The following is a 21724-nucleotide window of genomic DNA, read 5'->3' as shown; positions in this document are numbered from 1 at the left end:
CGGAAGTGGTCACGACCCAGCCAGGAGCGCCGCTGGTAAACCTGTGTAAACCTGTATAAGCTCTGGTGTTGACAGCTGGAAGGCAGCTGGACTGGCCGCTCCCTTCGTTGTACCCACCTCCCTCATCGAATGGCCAGAGCTGAACCCTCCTGCTCAGTCCTGGAGCAGCACCCACTTCTTTAAGGTAAAAACTTTGTTTTAACCATCGTCTCCACCTCTTCTCCCACGCCCATCTGTCCATTTCCTCTCCAGCACTGGGGAGTTGACACCTGACTGTCCTCCCACCTTTGATCTCTGCAAGTCGGGACTGCTTAAAGGGGCAAGGACAGGAGAGATATGTACAGAGGATGCTGCTTGGTCCCTTCATTTCCTCCTTTTAATGAAACCCTCCTCTCCTTGTGAGCAAGTAGACAGGGCACCGTGGTAGTGTTTGACTTATTCTGAGGGGAAAATTGTGAAGATTTGGGTCAGACTGAGGAGACTGGAGTGGGACAGTCAGGACTTACCGGGAGAGCAAGGTTCCTGGGGAAGGAGGAGTGTCTTCTTGAAGCTTCATAGCTATTTTATGTGCTTCTTCCAACTTTTGGCTATTTACTGACATTGATTAGGGAGGGGTTGGGGCTATTTTAACTCCCTCCCCTACCATCATAGGATAATTCCAGCTGGAGAGAAAGTGTGGGACTTGAGGAACTGAGAAAAGAGTAAGAAAAGAATGAAATCCTGGTTTAAATACCCTTCCCCTCATACTTTCCTACTCTGAAATACTTGGTGCCCTCCCCACAAGGAATGTACCTGGTAGTGTGGAAACCCTCCAGTACATTTCCTGCCCCTGCCTCTTAAGACTTAGCCCACTTGGCTCTGCCCAATTTCTCTGAGACCCTACTCCTTGGGTGTCCAGCTCCAGGGTTCTTTTGGCTCATCCCTCTAGCCAGCTAGCTGCCCACCCCCTGCGTAATCATTGATTAATTCTGGCACTGGACAGAAAAGATAAGAATTGAGCCCTGCTTTTCTTCCAGCTTTTTTAACTTTCCCAGGCTCTGACATCTGCTTTGAGGTGCACCCTAAGTGTCATTTGGGAGGGAAGGAAGAAGGGAGAGAGAGAGGGAAAAAAAAAAGTGTAAGGCTTGCAGGCAATTTTTGCTACTCTGATTCTAAATTAACAGCATGTAAATTATGTGCAGCTAGCATAAATTATATTTGATTCAGGAGGATGATCAATTTGGGTGACTAGGCTTATTTTATTTCAGTAACTTCAATGTTCCTCAGCCTCATCTCCCAGGCCTTCCCTAGCCCCCAATTCCTGTAGTTTTACAAGAAGGAAGCACAGTCTCAGGTTAGGAGGAAGCTAGAGAAAAGACACAATTTCTAACTAGTTTACTTTCTCCCTATTTCTTACGCTGGCTAAAGAGAGGTAGGAAGGGGCAAGAAGATTGAAGGGAGATGTTTTCCAGGGTTGGTGGTTTTTTTAAATGTTTACTATCCACGATGTCAATGAAATGTCTTTCTGTGCTTGCCCTAATGCTTAGTGCTGATAGAGAGCAGGTTAAACAGGTCCAGTGTTGACATCTGCAATGACCTAGATGGGAATAGACATGAAGAATTTATACATAGGTAGGTGACTGTAGAGGGAATATTTTTTTATGTGAATCAATAATCAGCATTTTCATATTCCATATGAATAGTGAACAAAGAGAGTATCTCTGGGTTTAGGCAGTTTTTGGAAAAGAGGGAAACTGAGGAGAGGTTGCTATCGCAACTCCAGCTGTCAAGAGAAGCTTACTGGAACAAGTTGTGGGAATGCTTTTTGTGTCCCTAATCTGAAGTTACTTATCAGAACCCATCTCTCATTCAAGTGCCCCATGACCTACGTTTCCCCTCTCCAGCCTACAGGAAGCCCCTCCCAAGATCTTTTTGCTGTGGTTTGGGATTGTGTAAGGTTTGGCAGAGTCCTTTGAGGAGAAAGACTTCCCCTTCCTCAGCAGCATTTCACCTTTAGGAGAGGTGATACTGACTCTGCACTTCCTCCACTCTTCACCCCAAGCACTATGTGACTATTTGTCTTTCACACTGGGGCTGAGGCAAAGAGAAGGTAACCCTAAGGATACAAGCAGCCTGTGTGTGCTCAGGAAGCTCTGTGAAGGGGCAGGGCGTGGTGTAGGGCAGAGGAATTACCCTGTCCTGGCTGTGGTGGGGGTTGCCGATGTGATGCCGATTACAGGGTCAGCTAAAGATCACTGTATTAATAACCATTAGTGTAGATTTAACATTTTTTTCTCCATCTCTTTCCCTTCTGTCTTTCTTCTTTGCACTCTCTGTTTCTCTGTCTTTTCCACATTCTCTATCATTATCTGTTTCAGGGAAGCGGATTCCACCCAAATCTTCGATCCCCTCTCAAGTCTGGAAGCCCTTTGCCCTTGTTGGTCTCATCTGGTCACAGCAAGTTAGAGGTGGAAAGAGCTCAGCCTGGGACTCTTCTGTTTACACAACCTGACAAAGACATGTGCTACCCATAGCCAGGAGTGACTGTACAGACAATAGCCAGCCTTCCACATTACAGTCCTTTCCCAAGACTTTTCTGGGTTCATTTGCTTTCCAGCCCAATGATTTTCTTCTTATTGGACAAGTCCCTCTTTTGTATACCAAGCCTGGCTTAGGCAAGTACCTGAGGTCAGTAAACACCTTCAGTGCCCCTCAGTTGACTCCCTTCTGACCATGGAACAACATCAGCCTGAGCATCCAGCCCCTGGTAAAGCCAGGATTGCAGAAGCAGTCACCCTTGAAAACCATGAGGTCCTGTCGGGACCAGATGAACACCCTCAGGACAAAGACACAAGAGATACCAATGGGGCAGCTGGAGAACAGGAGCCAGTAGGCCAAGCTCTGCTGCCTGCCCAGGGTGGGGATAATGTTGAGTCCCCTCCACCTGAAACTAGCTCAGGTCTACCAGCTCCAGCCCATGAGACATCACCTGAGACAGAGACAGTGGGGATGTGTTCTACAACCCAGGAGCTTCCGCAGTCCCCCAGGACCCGACAGCCTGAGCTAGATTTCTACTGTGTAAAGTGGATCCCCTGGAAGGGAGAACGAACACCCATCATCACCCAGAGCACTAACGGCCCTTGCCCTCTCCTTGCCATCATGAATATCCTCTTTCTTCAGTGGAAGGTAAGAGAGAGTTCAGATAAGGGCTCAGAAGATATTGGGAGTACTCTTCTCTGACCCACTTCCTTGGTCATCCTGATTTTCTCAAACCAGTCAAAAAATTTCAGATTATTCTCCCTATTTCTCCATCTTAAGCAAATGAGATAATATGGTTCTTAAAACAAAGCAAAAAAAAAAAAAGAAGAAGAAGAAGAAGAAGAAGATCTATCCCTGTTCCTGTATCTCCCATTCCCTAGCAAATGGGAATGCCTTGCGGTATTTCACATTCATTTCCTCATTTCCTTGCTCCCGTTGCAAGCCTTTTCTTCCCGCCCAACCTGACCAGTGGAGCCTCCCCGACCCCTGCTTTCCGTGGGTTCCTCCTTTAGTGCTCTGTGAGGGAGAGCATACATATAATCACTCTTCTGCCTCCAGGTGAAGCTTCCCCCCCAGAAGGAAGTGATCACATCAGATGAGCTCATGGCCCATCTTGGTGAGTGACTGGGCCTTGAAGGGGAATTACCCAAGGGATTCCAGAGCTATCCAGTCAGCCAGAAATCCAGACCATTGAGGGATCTCCATTTGGGCCTCTAACCTGGCAGGGAGGGCAAAGGTCTATGGGGCTTCCTTGTAAGGCTGGAGAATGAAAAGCAAAGGTCAAGCTGTCAGGAGTCCTGGATTGTCACACCAATTATGCCCTTAGCTTTTATTGTGACCTTGGGTGGGTCCTTCATCTTTGTGAGTCTGTTTCTTCCCCTGAGATATGAAGGGTGTGGATCAGACTCTAAGTTCCTTTCCAGCTCTGACATTTATGGTTCTGTGACATTATCCCCATTTGCCAGGAGAAGAGGAAGCTGAGCTTTTGGGACAATTGGTGGGTAAGTTGATAAGAGATCCTGTCTTGCAGGAAACTGCCTCCTGTCCATCAAGCCCCAAGAGAAGTCAGAGGGACTTCAGCTGAATTTTCAGCAGGTGAGGCAAGAGGTCTGTGGACATAGGGTTTGGCAGGTTTGTTCGGAGACACCCATTGATATTAAGAGAAGCCTTTTTGCTACTTCTTTAGAGGGCTCCTTGAACCATGATTTCATTTTGCAGGAGGAGGAGGAGGGTGTATCTTTGTCCTAGAAAATAATGCTCACTTATATGAGATAGAGAAGGGTTGAAGCAAGGGAGGAATGGAATGGCTTGTAAGAGAATCAGGGAAGAAAAGCAACAAGATTATTTTTTTATTCTGGGGAGGTGGGAGTAGGGTGGTGGGAGAGAAGGCTAGAATACCCACCATTTTTTTTCTGTCCCCAGAATGTGGACGATGCAATGACAGTGCTGCCTAAACTGGCCACAGGTCTGGATGTCAATGTGCGATTCACAGGAGTCTCTGATTTTGAGTATACACCTGAGTGCAGCGTCTTTGACCTACTAGGCATACCTCTGTACCATGGCTGGCTTGTTGATCCACAGGTGAGAGTGGGAGAGGCCCCAATGAGACTCTGAGGCAAAATTTTGTGAGGTAGAGGTTGGGAGGTAAGGGTTAGATTGGCTTGGGAGAGCAATAGGGTTTAGAAAGTGGACCCAGTATAGAATTCCTTGAATTTTAACCTTTTATGAGGGGGGGTGACATTCAAATATAAGCAAACCACATGCAGATAGGATCAATTCTTTAGAAATCAAAAGTTCAGAAAACTTTCCTCATATAAGGTTGCAGTCCTTGTGGGCTTGGTTCATTTCCTTCCTTAAAATAAAAAAACAGCTCATTCTGTACTACCCCACCCTACTACCCATGTAGAGTCCTGAGGCTGTGAGTGCAGTTGGGAAACTGAGTTACAACCAGCTGGTAGAGAAGATCATCACCTGCAAACACTCCAGTGACACCAACCTCGTGACGGAAGGTGATATTCCCTCCCTTCTCCTGGATATTACGTGGAGGGAATGGTGGCTACTTAGGGTTGTTGTTTATTGTCTGTCATCTCCCACCACATCACACTAGAAAATAAGCTCCACAAGGGGGAGTTCCAGGAGTTTGTTTAGTTCTCTGATGATGTATCTATCCCCCAGTGCCTAGCACAGGGTAGTTGCTCCATAGGTATTTATTGAATAAATGAATACAGCAGGTTTCAAGGAAGGGATTTCAAAAGGTGGAGCTGACCTCCAGGGTTTTTGACAGGGGCTTCTCTGGGTGAACATTCCAATCATGGACTTTGAATTTAAGCCAAGTTGCCCCATCTTGTGCCCTCTGGCAGGCCTGATCGCAGAGCAGTTCCTGGAAAACACGGCAGCCCAGTTGACTTACCATGGACTGTGTGAGCTGACAGCAGCTGCCAAGGAGGGTGAACTTGGCGTCTTTTTCCGAAACAACCACTTTAGCACTATGACTAAGCACAAGGTGATGAGGGTTCCAGGGTGGCGGGTTGGAGTGCCATCGTTTCCTCATGGCTTTTTCTCCTGGGTCAGTGTGTCAGTCAGGATAAACTAGATTAAGCCTAAGCCAGGGTAGCAAATAACCCCTAAAATCCCTATGGTTTACCACAACAAAGGTTTCTTTCTCACTTATGCTGATGTCCACTGTGGAGTGGCTACAGTTCTGTCCCACACCATCTTCACTCTGGGACCCAGCTGACAAAAGAGCCTTTATCTGGAAGATATGAGAGAGAAGGGAGAGAGGGACACTGTGCCCTCACACTTAGTGCTTCTGCTTGGAAATGATACACGTCATTTCTGCTTACGTCACACTGGCCAGAGAAAAAGAAGGGATGAGCCTGCCTTCAGTGGGACAGGAAAGTGTAATCCTCTCTCAGAAAGGGGCAGGGGAATTTTTGAATAATGCCAGTCTTCCAAAGTTAGAAATTGCCAAAGCTCTCCAGGAATTGAGTAGAAGAGGGAGGGGGTCTCTGGTTCTCAAAGGATTTATCCTTGTAGCCATCAGGCAAACCCAGAGAACGATGGGAAATAGAGGGGGTGGGACAGGATCTTGTGTGGCACCGCAACCCTGAGGACTCCATGCTTGACCAAACGACTGCCATACTCACACCCAGCTGGACATACACTCACATATCCCTTTCCTCTTCCCAAGACCACACGTATTTATGAAAGCTCCACATGCTCACACTGACGTGTTCCAGCCAGCACACCAATCGATTCACCTGGTCTCCAGCTGTGTATCTCAGATGATTTCTGGCAGCGAACTGCCTCTATATCACCTGTCCCACCAATTAGCTCTGTTCTTTTCTTTGCAGAGTCACTTGTACCTCCTGGTCACCGACCAGGGCTTTCTACAGGAGGAGCAAGTAGTATGGGAGAGCCTGCACAACGTGGACGGAGACAGCTGCTTTTGTGACTCTGATTTTCACCTAAGTCATTCCCTGGGCAAGGGTCCTGGAGCAGAAGGTGGGAGTGGCTCCCCAGAAAAGCAGCTGCAGGTAGACCAGGTGTGTAGGGCCTTTGGGAAAGGTACAGAGGGCGCATTTGCCTCAGAGAGCTTTTTGCCATAGGAGACTGCATGCATTTTATTATCTACAGACCGTAACAGGACATCCTTGCCCCTTCGCTCTCTGTTACCTCGGACCAGCTCCTCGCTTGGTGTGCCTTCTCTGGCACCACAGATGATACATTTGGCTGTGTGTTTTGCTCTGGAGGGAGAAGGCGCTAGAGAATTTGAAGGATGGGGAAAAACTGATTTGGAAACTTAGCCTGAATATCCATCCCCCCAGGCCTTAGCCCACCTCACAACTCTGTTCTTTCTAGGACTACCTGATTGCTTTGTCCCTGCAGCAGCAACAGCAGCCACAAGGCACGTTGGGTCTTAGCGACTTGGAGCTGGCCCAGCAACTCCAGCAGGAGGAGTATGAACAGCAGCAAGCAGTCCAGCCTGTGCAGGCGCGGGCCCCACCACCACAGGTGAGCCTGCTGTGTTCGCCCCTCAGCGGAGCTCCCCAGGCCTGTGCCCACATCCCCAGGTGGCTATCCCTTGCTTTGCCTGGTCCAGACACTTGTTACTCCTGCTCTTATCTCTTCAGGGTTTCTTCTCTTGGGGTCCTTCCCCTGCTTGTCCCTCTCCCCAGGTGCTCCTTCCTGTCTTTCTGTCCCCACTGCCCCTCCTGATCCGTGATTCCTCTCCCTTCTAGAATCTCTGTCTCATGCTCTTCCAAGGTTGTTGGATGACCAATTGTTAAATCCAATACAGGGGAGAGGAGCCACATCTGGACGCCCAGCCGGGGAGCGTCGGCTAAAGCCCAAGCATGAGTCAGACTGTGTCCTGCTGTAGCGCTGCCCCAATGCCAGGCTGACCAGCCCCCTTTTTTGGAGGCTATGGCTAGTTTGCTTGCTCCCCCACCTCAACCCCTGAGATGTGCAGGGTGACTTATTTATGGACTGCTGGGGATCCGAGCAGGCAGGAAACGCCAAGGTCAGACTCGGTAACGTCCTTGCCCTCACATGCTGCTGCCTTTCTTCTTCTCATCCAGGGCAACATTGAGATTAGTGGGGTGAAGATTTCTGGTTCCCAATTCCCTTTCTCAGAATAGTCACATGAATATACAGACTCAGGCTCCAGGGTGAGGTCCCCATCTGGAATGCGTCTCCCCTCCTTCCTATCTCTGACGGGCTGGGTGGCCCTGACTACCCAACAGGCCTGTCTCCATTTGTTTCAGGGTTTGATTTGGGTTTCTATCTCCATTATTTGTAATGCCTTCCTAAGGTCTGGAAATAAAATTTCTTTCCTGAGATCTGTTGTTTGCCTTACCCTGCAGCAGTGGGGTTAAGTATTTGACCCAGTTGAAGAATGCAAAAAGGGGGAGCGGGAGAAGAGGTGGAAGGAGGTTGCCTGTCATTTCTAATGGAGCCAGCAGGGGGAGCCAAAGCCTGATATTTTTCTTTTTTGCTTTGGTTTATGTGTTTATGCTAAGTCTTGTATGGGAAATAATGCTCTAATGGCAGGTGAGTTTCCAAATCCCTGCTTGGCCAGATGAGTTTGGGGGTTGTGCTCCCTTCTAACCCAAGACTTCCCAGACTGAGGAGGGCAGGTTCACCCTCTGCTTGCTTTCCAGTCATTGACCTTTGCTACCTTTGACCATTTCTGATCTTGTTCTTGTTTTGGCACCTGTTTCTTAATTATTTTGCCTGATATTTCCTGGGGAATGAGGGTGAGGAGAGACACCGGGGTGGGGGAGGTGCATGGATTACTGCATCACCGGGGCAAAAACAGGATTCCTGTTGAATAGCCAAGTGCACATCAAAGGCGCCTGCAACTCCAAGGCCTCTTCCCGGTCCATGTCCTGCTCCACCCAAACTTCAATCAGGGTACACAAACGACAGTGAAGTTTGCCAAAAGAATTCAGATACCAGTGAGATGTTCTGATCAGGGTACAGGAAGAATGAGTGAGGCAGAAACTAGCAAAGAGATCTCATTATCCCACCGCAAAGACAGCTAGAGGACCCATGTACAGACATCATTTTGAGATGAGGGAAATTAAGAGAGCTAAAAGAAACAGTTCCAGCCTCAACAAGAAGCGAAACATGTGGTGCTCAGTGAGGGGTTATCCTATGTGGAGTCCCTGCTGGTGTCCTGCAGGCTCAGCCAAAGACGGGACTCTCAGATCCTAATGTCCTGTGGGGTGAGAGCAGGGAAGTCTCAAATGTCTTCAGCCCTGCACAGGGCCAGTAGGGCTGACTGGCAGTCCCCTTTCACTGCATCCTGCAGACAAGGGAGTCAGGTGTTAGAAAGACCCACCACTACTATGGCCCAAACACTCTGTTCCCTCTCTTGTGCTAGTCCATAGCTGGTCTGGGAGGGAAGGATCCTCCTTGGTGCTTGGAATCCTGCACTAAATTAACCAAAGACTCACGAGTTCTACAGGGGAGAATATGCTCAGCGGTGTGCAGAGAGTGTGGGCAGAGGATAGGAGTGTAGCACTGGGGCTCCAGGCTAAGAACTAGCCAAGTTTCACCTGGAGAGAAGAGTAGAGGGACTTCCCAAATTTCTTCTTGAACTCAGTTCTGATACTTAGAAGGTCAGTCTCACATCGAGAGATAAGGATGCGCATCAGGACTTGGTAATTGGGCTCAGTTTCCTAGTAGAGGGAGAAACAGATGGAGGGTAGTTAGACAGTGAGGTTCTCAGTGAGAGTAGGGACTGAATGGCACGGAGGGTTATTGTAGGAAATGGAAGCAAAGTGGAAGTTAAGGGAAAAGAGAACTATCCATAATCTCAGGGCAAAAGTTATCCTTGTCCCTCCTTGTGGAAGATGATACAACAGGAAAGATCAGTCCTGTGGGGTCAGCTTGAGTATTTCTCTTGTTCCTTCTACATGTCTTTCCTGGCCCTGCCACTAGCTTCAAGCCTTGCTCCTCCAGAACTCCGTGGTGGGCAGCTCCAAAGACAGGCACAACGGGAAGGCTAGAAAAGATTTGTTGCCTATAAAGACTGCCAACGTGGAAACCAGGAAGATTGCTGTTAACTTCCAAGTTAGTGAATGTCCAAGGAGGATACACCTACCCTACGCCCAAACTGAGCTGATGGGGCTCTGATAGGGATCAAGGCTGTGTGACTTCTGGTTCTGATCCTGACCCACCAGGGCATCTCACATCCCTGTGTCTGCATATCAGTTTCTCCTAGTTGGACACTTGGGGTTCAACATCGCTGTCTTCCTCCCATATGTGCACCAGGCCTCCTGCCTTCTGGCTAAAGAAAGCAATGGGGGGCTGGGCATGGTGGCTCACGCCTGTAATTCTAGCACTCTGGGAGGCCAAGGTGGGAGGATTGCTTGAGCCCAGGGGTTTGAGGTTGCTGTGAGCTAGGCTGACACCATGGCACTCTAGCCCAGGCAACAGCGAGGCTGTGTCTCAAAAAAAAAAAGAAAGAAAGAAAGTAATGGAGGGTTCAGTTTAGAAATAACAGAGGTACAGTAAGTCACCAAATCATGAATTATAATTGATTATACTAAATAACATGTTATGAGAGATTTCTTCCCCCCTCATGAGAGATTTCTATATAAAAACTTTTAATTGTAAAATTTCTTTTTTTTTTTTTTTTGTGCACTAGTGCTGTCACCATCTCCTAATAACCTCTTTTTAAGAGTTTCCTGAGTCACTTACTTACAAGACCCTTCCCAGAACTGCCTGTAACACACACTTAGGGCATCCCCACAGATCATAAATTCCCATGAAGAAACAAAAGAAAATGATAAAGTAAAACCAAGATGCTCTGTTTCATTTAGACTCATTACCTAACTGCCAGGGACCTAATGTCTCCTTCATTTTAACTTTCATGTTTCGTTAGTTTTGTCTTGTCATAAAGATTGCCAATTGCTCCCTGATTCTTCCCTTCTTCCAACTCTTGCTACTCCAAAGTTGTAGAATTGGTGCAAAAGTCATTCATTAACTGAACGTTCTCATTGGCATACGAGTACCCTTTATACCAAAGCTATGTTAAGTATAATTCTAGTCTTAATAATGATATACTTGGCATCTCAGACTGCCCCAGGATCTTCATCATGAACATTCATCTTATAGTACAAATTCGTCCAAATTTGTCCTGAATCAACATTTGCTGACTTTCTGAAGGTCATTTTTCTGAATAAATATTCCTCACAATCTATGTTTTCACATATCTCTCATAAAAGAATGGTACAAAAGTATGATTTTCTTCCTTTTTAATAACAATTCAGAAAAATGGGCCCATATTATTTCCTGACTCCTACTTCTAAGATAAATCTAGCATGTACACACGAGTGTGGGTACTGCAATCCAGAGACACTATAAAATCACTTACTGCTTGGATACAAGTTTGTTTTTCTGACAGGAATTTATTTATTTAAATGTTTTCTTTTCTTTTAGAAACAGGGTCTTGCTATATATTGCCCAGGCTGGTCTTGAACTCCTGGGCTCAAGCAATCCTCCCACCTCATCCTCCTCAATAGCTGGAATTACAGGCATGTGCCACCACGCCTGGTTTATGACAGGAATTTAGGCAGATAACCACAACTCTTCAAATGAATTTAGTGTTGACTCATAATAATACAGGCTTTATTGGTTAAGTATAATAATCTACTGTGGAGATGGAAATCTCTGGATGATAGAATAAGTGCTTATGTATACTGTCTTTCTAATAGTCATTAACATGGCATGATGGCTTCTCAACCAGTCTATGGAAAGCTATTCCACTGCCAAAATAATAACTACTTCCCTTCTTCCAATTTTACATTTTCTCTAATTTAGTGAGTTTTTTATTTATAGGTTTTGGGGATCAGTTCTACTAATAAAGATTCTGTTGGTAGAATATCAAATCAAGGTTAATATGGAGGAAAATCTGACCAATGTGGAGAAAGGGGCCCTGGGTGCTAAGAGCACTTACGGTGTAGCTGACAGGGAGTTGACACTGGATGGTAAATGGTCTTTTTTTTTTTGAGCAGGGGTCTTGCTATGTATCCCAGGCTGGTCTCAAATTCCTGGCCTCAAGCCATCCTCCCGCTTTAGCCTCCAGAGTAGCTGGGACTACAGGCACATAACACTGTGCCCAGCAATGTCCTGTGTCCTATATCATTAAGTGTCTTGTAGGGAGACTGTATAACTTACTAGCTGTGTGACCTTGGCAAGGTACTTTGTGCTTCAGTTTTTTCACCTATAAGGATGGAGTATGGTTGTAAGGATTAATCGAAATGGGTGTGACATGCTCAGGAGAGGCCCTGGTACACTGTCAGGACCTAAGAAATGCTGGTCCTTGTCATTATTCTTGCTAGTGTCATCACCATCACTCTGGCAACAACTGAAACTGGACAAGGCACTGTCTTACAGAGCAAATTCATACCTATATTTGGCCACCTAGATTTGACAAGGCCAAAATTTTAGTTTCAGTGCCCTTATGAGTCAACTCACTTAGTTCTAATCAGAGCTCACTCCTCCACACTTGACAGTTTGTAAGCCCAGAGAAAGAGACTAGTGTAGGTTTATAAAGTATATATGAGATTGTTACATTAGCAGCAGTCTGAAACTTCCTCTCTCCTGCCCAGGAAGTATCTCCCCCCAGTTTTTTTTCCAAAGGGAGAGAAAAGGAGTGCCCCTCTCACCTGGAGGGCTTGGTGAAGTTTCTCAGCAAAGTATAGCGGTGTGTTCCTGATCACCGAAGCTGGAAGCAAAGAGGGAAGGATGGAGGTTCACAACTAGGGCCACAACTTCCCATCCCACAGGGACGCCCGCTCCACATATCCTGAGCAGGTCCCTTACCTAGGCTAAGCAGGGCCACCTGGGTATCTCCATGGAAACGGATCCGGACAGCCTCTTCCAACTCTTGCCCAGTGTACTGCTGGTACTGATCAAACACTTGTGTGTGGGGGGGCATAGTTAGAAAGATAAATTGAGGGGGATTAATTCATCATTACTCCCCTATCATAATCAAAACTCATCATTAGAACAAGCTAGGGGGACAAGACGGCCAAGAAGGCTTGTGTGTACCTCGGATGAGGTGTTCAGGATTTCGCTGGGTGAAGATTAGGACCCATGTCCTCTCTGTGCTGGGTCCTTCAGCCTGCTGTAGTGCCTGGGAGAGGGGAGTGAATCAGGATCATTGGTGGGGGCCTAGGGAGCCATGGTTATGATGTCCCCAGAATCATAATGGTGCAAATGGGATTAGGAGTGGAAAAGGCTATTTTTTTTTTTTTTTTTTTTTGAGACAGAGTCTCACTCTGTTGCCCCGGCTAGAGTGCCATGACATTAGCATAGCTCACAGCAACCTCAAACTCCTGGGCTTAAGCAATCCTTCTGCCTCAGTCTCCCGAGTAGCTGGGACTACAGGCATGTGCCACCATGCCTGGCTAATTTTTTTCTTTCTATATATTTTTAGTTGTCCAGCTAATTTCTTTCTATTTTTTTAGTAGAGACGGGGTCTCGTTCTTGCTTAGGCTGGTCTCGAACTCCTGAGCTCAAATGATCGGCCCTCCTCGGCTTTCCAGAGTGCTAGGATTACAGGCGTGAGCCACCACGCCCAGCCGAAAAGGCTATTTTAACCCATAAATTAGTTGCTTTTATTTTTTATTTTATTTTGTTTTATTTTATTTTATTTTGTAACAGGGTCTCACACTGTTGCCTGGGCTAGAGTGCAGTGGTGTCATCATAGCTCAATGCAACCTCAAAGTCCTGGGCTCAACTGATCCTCCTGCTTCAGCCTCCCAAGTAGCTGGGACTACAGGCACATGACAATACATCTGGCTAATTTTTCTATTTTTTTATAGAGACAGGGTCTCACTATGTTGCTCAGGCTGGTCTCAAACTCCTGGTGTCAAATGATCCTCCCGCCTTGGCGTCCCAAAGTGCTAGGATTACAGGCGTGAGCCACTGTGCCCATCCTATTTATGATTTAAAAAAAAGAAAGAAACAGGGTTAAGAGAGGGGCTCTACCCTCACAGCTCTATTCATTGATTTGGAAACATCCTGGTACCCAAGGAATTAAATTATCCCTAAAAAAGGGTCTGGGGAGGCTTCCTCCACCCAAATTCCCATGAGCAGGAATCTGTCAGTTGATGAGCTCACTTCCTGTGAGTTCAGGAGTCAGGGGCAGGATGAGTGAAAAGGCCTCAGCTGTGCCACTACCTGACACCTCACACCCCCAACACTTCACTGAGGACTCCCTCCCCAAGGCAGGGACAGGTTTGCAGGACAAGTAGGTATATGGCCATTGGCTGTATGATATGTTGGAGGAAGGTGTCTTATGTACATGGCTGTGCAAACCCCTAAGCCCCCTTGCTCACCTGGACATCCTGTTCTGCCAGATTATAGTCAATGATTCCAGAGTAGCTCTCACGGCCCCCCTAGGAGGAGAAACTGTTCTTAGAAGGACGCTTTGAAGGGCAGCTTTTTATCTCCAGTCCAATAAGCCAAACCCTGGTGACCCTGATACTCTCTTTTGTCCATTATAGGACAGCAATGCTCCCCACTCTAGCTCATCCGCTATCTGGGAAGTGTCACGCCCCACCCTTGCAGACCAGTCCTCCTCACCTTGGCTAGGGCGAGGAGCAGGTCCTGCAAGATGCCACTGGTCTCAGACTTGATGTCCTCCTCAGCCTCCACCTGGAAATCTGGAGCAAGGTCAGGAGCTCTCTGAACCTTCTGATTTTTCCCGGTGTAGAACCAGGACCTGTCAAATGCCTGCCCAACTGTGCTCTGCCAACCGCGCCACCTCCTGTTTGGAGTAGCTTGATGCCTGCTAGTTCCCAGGCTGTAAGGCACAAGTACCATCATGGGCACTCTAAAAACATCTCTAAGCTGTGAGGTACGGGGTGGCTTCATCTGCAAGCACCAACCTGACGAGCAGGAGGATCCGTTTTTAGAGTGGCGGCCAGCCAGTGAGGAGGGCACGGGGAAACCCATAGTACGAGGCAAGATGGCCGGGGCTGCTGCCCTCACTGCAGGTGAGGAGCAATGATGTGAGAGGTAGGATATGAAGAAGGTAAAGAGTAGGAAAGGGAGAAGAAAAATTGAAATGAGAAAAACAGCTGCCAAGAAAGGAGAAAGGTAGGAGAGTGATCCAGAACATAGGCCAAGATTAGACATCAAGGGAAAATCGAGGAAAGCAAGGAAAAGCAGGGGGAGTAGTAAGGTGAGGATGGGGCAACACCAGTCACAAATCAGTGGGTGGCGCACATTGCAGCCAAGCAAGGCAGACAGCCAAGGACATGAGAGGTGACACTCATAACTTACAGAGCAGGTTCCTACCTTACCCCAGGCTGCAGCAAGACTGAATTCAGCTTGGAATATGGCGTGATAGCAGGGACAGCAAGGGACTGGGAAGGCCACCTGGGTACCTTTGTGCCTGTCACTTTGGAATCTGCCCTGGAGCTCCAGACTAAGATGGTTAATCATTGCTTCTCTTTCTTTAATGATCACATCTGCTGTCTCCAGTGGAGAGACTGAGGCACTGGCAGGGGAGGGAGGAGAGACCCCAAGGGAACAGAACTTGGGCAGCCAGGTTCCCAGATGGCTCGTGTGTAGGGAGTGCAGCAAAGGAGTTGATTGTCCTACAGATCCCTCTCTAGCTCTTGGGACCCCCCCTCCCTCCATGTTTTTTTGTTTTTTTTTTTGAGACAGGGTCTCCCTCTGTCTCTCTGGCTAAAGCGCAGTGGCATTATCATACCTCACTACAATCTCAAACTCCTGGGCTCAAGCGACCTCCTGCCTCAGCCTTCTGAGTAGCTGGGAATATAGGCACATACCACAATGCCCAGGTAATTTTTTAATTTTTTGTAGAGATGGGGGTTTCGCTCTTACTCCAGCTGGTCTCGAACTCCTAGCCTCAAGCAATCCTCCCACCTTGGCCTCCCAAAGTGCGAGGATTATAGGCATGAGCCACCATGCCCAGCCCCTCCGTCCATATTCCTACCATGTTTATATATAGTCATGCACTCCTGTAGCCGAGAAGGGGGTCGGGTGGCGAGAATTTCCATGGCCACATCTTCAGCAGAACCTGAGGCCTATAAGAAATTGAGAGACCACTTGGAGACTGGGCTACATCATTAGGGTGGCAGCCAGAGGGACAAGGAGCAGACACCGGCCACTTCTTCTAAGGGTCACTAAGGGATGTTTACAGGGGACCTCTGCCAAGTCCACCCTTCTGGAGTAAGCAAAGACAAGGCAGTCAGCCTCCTCCTTCCCTCACTGGTGCCCTCAATTCCCAGACACCCCGCAAGTCTCCTCTCCTGGTACCTTCAAAGCTCTTCTCAATTCTTGGGCATCAAATTGGGCCGTGGGCTGCAGTAGACCCACCACAATCTTCTCCAGGTTGCCGGAAAGTGCTGCCTGCAGGGACTTTAGCAGGTCCTACAACAAATGGTCCCAATGGTAAAGGTGTGGGGGAGAAGGGAAGGGCCCTGGAAGTGTGGGGAGGTTTGGGAAGATTTGGCTGGTTTTCATCTCAGGTCTGAAGCACCTGGCCCTTGTTTAGCCAGGAAGCAGAGGCTGGCCTCAGCTGCTATTGCTGTACCCCACATCCTCCAGGGGGTTTCTCACCCCAGTTCCCTGCTCCTGGGAAGTCAGATCTCACCTGTTGGGTGCGCTCCTGGAAGGCTCGAGAGATGAGCTGCCTCTGCTCTCTGCTCCGATTAGTCAGCACGGCCACAATGGCATTATGGTCCACGCCTGAACCAAGATTAGGGCTGGGCTGTAACCAGGGTCTTTGTAGAAATGGGATCCCCCTACTCCTTGGAGGAGAGAACAAGGCCTAGGAAAGGGCTGGGAGGGAAAGGAGCAGGGGCTGTATCGCCCCCACTTCCATTTGATCTCAAATAAGATGCAAATAAAATGCCAAAAAAACATGCACATCTGACCCAAATTTAGGCAAAGTTGGTCTGATGTGATGGTAAAAAATGATTTTGGGGGGATTAGCTGACCTAGATTAGAATCCTAGCTCTGCCATTATGAGCTGTGTGACCTTGGGCAAGGCTCTTCCCCTCCCTGAGCCCCAGTTTCCTCATGTGTAAAATGGAAATAATAAGCCTTACCTCACAGGGGCGTTGTGAGAACGGGGATGACACACCTACTATGGTACTTGACATACAAGAATTAAGGCATTCCACAAACATTTCTCCAACCTCATTAGTTCCTCCTTCCTGGCTCCTTCTTGGTCTATAGATCGGCTTCTAAAAGGTAGATTGCCAAGTGCAGAGGGAAAGGGGCTCACCTTGGCCTGTAATGGCCCTCAGCAGCCTCTGTACATCCTTTTCCACAGTGAAGCTCAAGAAAGTCCTGAGGGTCCCCAGGGTCCCCCAAGCTGCAGTCTGTAAGAGTATGGGGTGATTAGGAGGGCCATGGCCTGTGTTCTGCCCACACTGCTCAGTGCCTCAGCCAAGTCCTTGGCCTTGCGTAGCTCAGGACCTGCCCTCCCTTCCCTATTCTCCCATCCTCTCACAGCCCCTGAGCTGTTTTAAAAGTGATTTCTAAAATCCCTCCTACCTTGTTGGCAAGGCCCAGGTGGCTGAGGATCTCCTGGATCAGGGATGGTGCTGTCTTCCCGCAGCTCACAGACATGGCGCAACTGGCTGCCCTGGGGACACACACAGGAGCCCACAGAGCTGAACTTCCCAGCCCTTCTGGGCCTCTTTATGACCCCTAGACCCTGGAGTCTGGGCCCCCCTTGCCTATTCCTTTCCCTTGCTGCCGAGAGAAAGATCAACCTGCTAAGCAGGTTTGGGAGCCAGAACTGGAGCTGAAGTGGAGGGGTCAGAGGAAAGCTCCCACCTTCTCGGCCTCTCACCCCCTCCTTTAGGAAACAAGGATTGATCAGGGATGCTCCTAGAACAAGCACCAACCAAACCCTCCCTGACTCCAAGGTGCTAAGGCTCCTCAATCCTTGGTCTGAGGTGGATGCTCCCCTTCTGAGGTCCATGTCCCTTCCTTCCATGGCCTTGCTGGGGGCTCCTGGGAGAGTGTAGGGGAGCTGAAGTTAGGTGGCAGGAGTAAGTAGTGGAGTGGGAGACAACTCCAAATAGCATCTTCCTCCACCGGCAGCCCCAGCCTACAAGCAACCCCAATTCCCGCCTACAAAGCTGCCTACCTGATTGTCTGCCTTTCACCCTCAGAGTCTCAGGCCAGAATCTTTAGGTCAGCGGGTGCAGTCTCTGAGCTGATGTGACTAAGTGTTCTTGCAGGTACATGGGTGCCTGGACAAGAAAGGAGGCATTTTCATGTTGGAAAAAGAAAACTCATTCCTCCCTCCCCCAAGCAATCAACAACGTTCAGTGCTTACCCAAAGGTGCTAGAGCTGAGGTGGCTGTCGTCTTTGTGGCCTGGTAGCTTGCCCGTGTGGGCACCAGCTCCTGTGTGGCCAGGCAGAGAGGGGGGTGTGTACAGCCCAGGCTGAGCAGCCAGTCAGATGACCTCTCTTGCAGACCAACCCAGCTGTTGTCTTGGACTCTGGCCCCTCCCAGACGTGGGAGAAGACCAGGCTGTACTAGGTCCCACATCAACACCTCCCTGCCTAGCATCTCTTCTCCTAGGAACTGGGCCTCAACCTGCTGAGTGAACTCCACTCAGCCTCTCAGCAGCTCAGCCCCAGACACAGGAGGCTTTGTGCATGGCTTTCCCTGTGGGGCCAGGTGGACCACAGAAGCCTAGTCTGTAAGTCCAGCTTCTGACCTGGCTCTGCCTCTGGCTCTAGTTCCCTGGGGGGCAGGTCAAACAGGCTCCAGGCTGATTTCAAGGCTGATAGAGTAAAACCTGTTGGGGCACATACCAATGGGGCACCCCAGCCTGTACCCCAGAGAGGGTCCCAGCCCAGAAACTCCCTTAACTACTGTCTTATTAGAATCAGCAGCCTGGGTGGGGAGGGTGAAGGGACTCTCCACATCTCCAGGGAAGGAAGGGCACAGGTATTTGTGGGTGGGAGCAGATTAGCAGAGAAAAAAGAGAAAAATGCAAAGGGCGCTACTGGCAGAGGGAAGCATCCTGCTCTCAACAGGCAACTGGGAGATGGGGGAGGCTCCCTGGGCCCCGGTTTCTGTTGCCTTTTGGCAGCCAGGGCTCCCTGGCTGTTTTAGCTGCAGGTGATGCAACCCCAGCAGCTGGGCTTGAGGCTGTCAGTGCACAGAGCAGCATGTGAACAGTCCCAGGGAGACTCAGCACTCCCTCCTCAGCAGTTGCTCAAACCTCGCATTCAGCTCCCTCAGGTCTGGGCACAGTCTCTTTCCTGCCTCCCTGGGGGTCAGGTGGGGTTGGGCACGGAAGCTAGAGAGCTATCTCCACAGCTCTGCCACTTTCCCAACCCTGGAAGGCCCTCACTGGTTTCCCTACATCCCTGAAGGAGGGACCTGCAGACTAGGCCTGAAGAGACACCATGAAGGGACATTTCTGTGGTGGTAATCACTGCTCCTCACTTTTCTATCCCGTTAAAGTGGAAAACATGCACCAGTGTTCGAATTGGAGAATGTGGCTTCAGTCCCCAGCTCTGCCGCTTGTTATATTCTGTAATCTTAGCTAGTCACTTTAGCTGTCTAAATGGGAATATTGGGAGAGGCTGAGGTAGGGGGACATGCTGGGGCATCTGAGGATAGGTTTTCTGGGACAATTAAATGAAGTAATATGTGTGATGGCATGTGGCAGAGAAAGTGTTTTGTAAATTAGAGGTGTTAGATTAAGTAAATAAAAATACAGGAAACATAGTTAAATCAGAATTTCAAGTAAACAATGAATAATTCATTGGTATGACCAAAATATGTCAAGGAACATACCTATGCCAACAAATTATTTGTTGTTTATCTGAAATTACAATCTGTGTGCCCTGTATTTTAGCTGGCAATGTAAAAGATGGGACCCAGTCTCAGCATGATGGCTAAAAGCAAAGGTTCTGGAGCCAGAGCCAGACTTCTTATAGATGGAATTCTGGTCTTCTGTGTGATCTTTGGCAACTACCTTAACCTTTTTGTGCTCAGTTTCCTCATCATTGAAAAAGAGATAATAATAGCGTTTATGTTATAGGTTGTTGTGAGAATTAAATAAATTAAAACAGTACTTGTAAAGCACTTAGAAGAGTGCTGGGCACAGAGTAGTAGTATAAATGTCAAAATGTTAACTAATTTGTAACAACAAATATTGTTATATTATTTTGTAATGGTAACTGTTACTACGCTTCTCCCTAAGAAGTCCAATCTTGATTCTCTTCTGCAACTTCTTCCTTGCCAATCCCCAATCTGGCCACAAGAGGGCATCAGCAGCCACCGAGAGTCTCCAGTCCTCTAGTGGCCAAGTGAGGTCTCTGGCTCCACCCTCAGACATCAAGGGGCTCTTTTAGCCCACTTGGGAAGTGCAGCCTCCTGAGGACTTCAGGTTCCTGGGTGGACTTGCTAGGCAGATAGGGTCGGGGAAGAGCCTCAGGTAGGTATCTACTCACGGGACCCAGTTGAGGCAGACCTCTGGACACACGCAGGAGACTGGGTTACCGCAGTTAGGCTGGGTAACCACAGCCTAGCAGCTCCACAGCCAGGGTATGCATGCCCTCAGCCTTTTGTACCCTTCGGAGTTTCTTCTGGCTACCTGTCAAGCAGACTTAGAGGAAAATAAAGGGAGAGTGAAGCTTCCTGTTTCCCTAATCCAAACCTCTCCAGGGGACTCCTGGCCAACCTGCAAAGCTGGACTCTGAATTTGGAGAAGGCCAACAGAAGCCCAGTCACGTGGCAGAAGCAAAGTCCTCCTTGCCTATAAGGAGTGTGAGGATTGTATGTGTGTGTGATGCATTTATAATTTCTCCACTGAAACCTGAGTGGAGTCTTACTCCTTTTATCTCTGGGCTTTGTTTTGTTCAGCTGCACAGGCCAGACTTTGTTTGTTTTCAGTTTTACCAATCACCTTCCGCCCCCATGCTCTAAATTTTAGAATTTCAGAGTTGGAGGAAATCTTAGAGATGACCTAATCTACCTACCAGCCTTTCTTTACTGATGAGGCTGAGTGACTTCCCAAGGCCATGGAGTTAGAAACAGAATCCAGGTCTCCCAACTCCCCCTCAGTGTTATCTTTGTCACTTAATGAGGACATGGCTGATTTGGGGTCCTTCTTAGTGGAATACATGGGAAAAACAGTAATACATAGTGCCTTGGCTATTGACTCACGTATACTTCTTCAACTCCCAAACCCCATATTGCTTTTCCACAAATAGTTTGCATTGCATAATTTCAGAATACATATATATATATATATATATATATATTTTTTTTTTTTTTTTTTTTTTTTTTGAGACAGAGTCTCGCTGTGTTGCCTGGGCTAGAGTGAGTGCCGTGGCGTCAGCCTAGCTCACAGCAACCTCAAACTCCTGGGCTTAAGCGATCCTACTGCCTCAGCCTCTCGAGTAGCTGGGGCTACAGGCATGCGCCACCATGCCCGGCTAATTTTTTCTATATATATATATTTTAGTTGGCCAGATAATTTCTTTCTATTTTTAGTAGAGACGGGGGTCTCGCTCTTGCTGAGGCTGGTCTCGAACTCCTGACCTCGAGTAATCCACCTGCCTCGGCCTCTCAGAGTGCTAGGATTACAGGCATGAGCCACCGCGCCCGGCCCCAGAATACATATTAATAAAAATTCCTTCTGGTTATTTTACCTCTTGTTAGGAAACTTTTAATGCGCTTGAATCTCTCTGTTCAGGTACTAACAGACTCTGCTCCTTACCCAAATAGGCTTCTTGTTGTACAGGTCAGCCTGACCTGAAAAACTCACCTTCCACAACTGAGCTCCATGTGTTTGCCTGTCCCAGAAGCCTGCCCAGATAACCTAAACTCTAGCCTGAAGGCCTGGTGATGGCCTGTCCTCTGCCTTGGGACACCTCAGCAGCCCATACAGAGGAAGTGAGTCACCAAGGCAGGCAGTGCTTGGGGCACTGTGGGCGTGGCCGTGCCAGCCTGGATGGTGGGGGATGGGTTGCAAGTGTGGTTGGTGATCATAATCTAGTCCAGCCAAGCCAGATGAGTGTGTGGCCTGAGTATGTTGGCAGAAGTTAGCATCATCTAATGCTCACTGAGGCCTAGTTTCCCCTTCTCAATCCACCTTCTCCTTTGTCTTCTGGGGGAGGAGTATACCCTCTTATCTTTATTTCTCAGGCTGTGGTTATCCAACTTCTGCA

The 21724-nt window shown here is 48.3% G+C and overlaps 2 protein-coding genes across 11 annotated transcripts; one reads left to right on the top strand and one right to left on the bottom strand.

Moving 5' to 3' along the window:
- The first annotated feature begins 98 nt into the window (after positions 1–98).
- MINDY1 (MINDY lysine 48 deubiquitinase 1) lies at positions 99–7857 on the top strand. 5 transcript variants are annotated; one of them, XM_045545010.1, is made up of 10 exons: positions 99–184; positions 2358–3165; positions 3577–3634; positions 4049–4113; positions 4441–4599; positions 4925–5027; positions 5379–5521; positions 6372–6563; positions 6907–7032; positions 7319–7857. In XM_045545010.1, the coding sequence occupies exons 2-10, from the start codon at positions 2713–2715 to the stop codon at positions 7397–7399; spliced, it is 1380 nt and encodes a 459-aa protein (XP_045400966.1). In that variant the 5' UTR covers positions 99–184; positions 2358–2712; the 3' UTR covers positions 7400–7857. The 5 variants fall into 5 exon arrangements, with proteins under 5 accessions (XP_045400966.1, XP_045400965.1, XP_045400964.1 ...); XM_045545009.1 differs by having other exon boundaries at positions 6880–7032; XM_045545008.1 differs by having other exon boundaries at positions 6907–7405.
- On the bottom strand, positions 6614–21439 carry ANXA9 (annexin A9). 6 transcript variants are annotated; one of them, XM_045545003.1, is made up of 17 exons: positions 21322–21439; positions 20003–20157; positions 17864–17933; positions 17672–17777; positions 17427–17535; positions 17071–17161; positions 16799–16895; positions 16163–16257; positions 15826–15939; positions 15503–15593; positions 14122–14201; positions 13875–13934; positions 12583–12667; positions 12355–12450; positions 12198–12256; positions 9081–9203; positions 6614–8827 (listed from the first exon to the last, which is right to left on the bottom strand). In XM_045545003.1, exons 5-17 carry the CDS (start codon positions 17516–17518, stop codon positions 8765–8767), a joined length of 1146 nt encoding a protein of 381 aa, XP_045400959.1. In that variant the 5' UTR covers positions 17519–17535; positions 17672–17777; positions 17864–17933; positions 20003–20157; positions 21322–21439; the 3' UTR covers positions 6614–8764. The 6 variants fall into 6 exon arrangements, with proteins under 6 accessions (XP_045400959.1, XP_045400960.1, XP_045400962.1 ...); XM_045545004.1 differs by having other exon boundaries at positions 20003–20145; XM_045545006.1 differs by lacking the exon at positions 17427–17535.
- Between the last annotated feature and the right edge of the window lie 285 nt (positions 21440–21724).

This window comes from Lemur catta, chromosome 3, assembly GCF_020740605.2.
Source record: "Lemur catta isolate mLemCat1 chromosome 3, mLemCat1.pri, whole genome shotgun sequence".
Classification (NCBI taxonomy): Eukaryota; Metazoa; Chordata; class Mammalia; order Primates; family Lemuridae; genus Lemur; species Lemur catta.
This window is presented reverse-complemented; position numbering and strand designations above follow the sequence as displayed.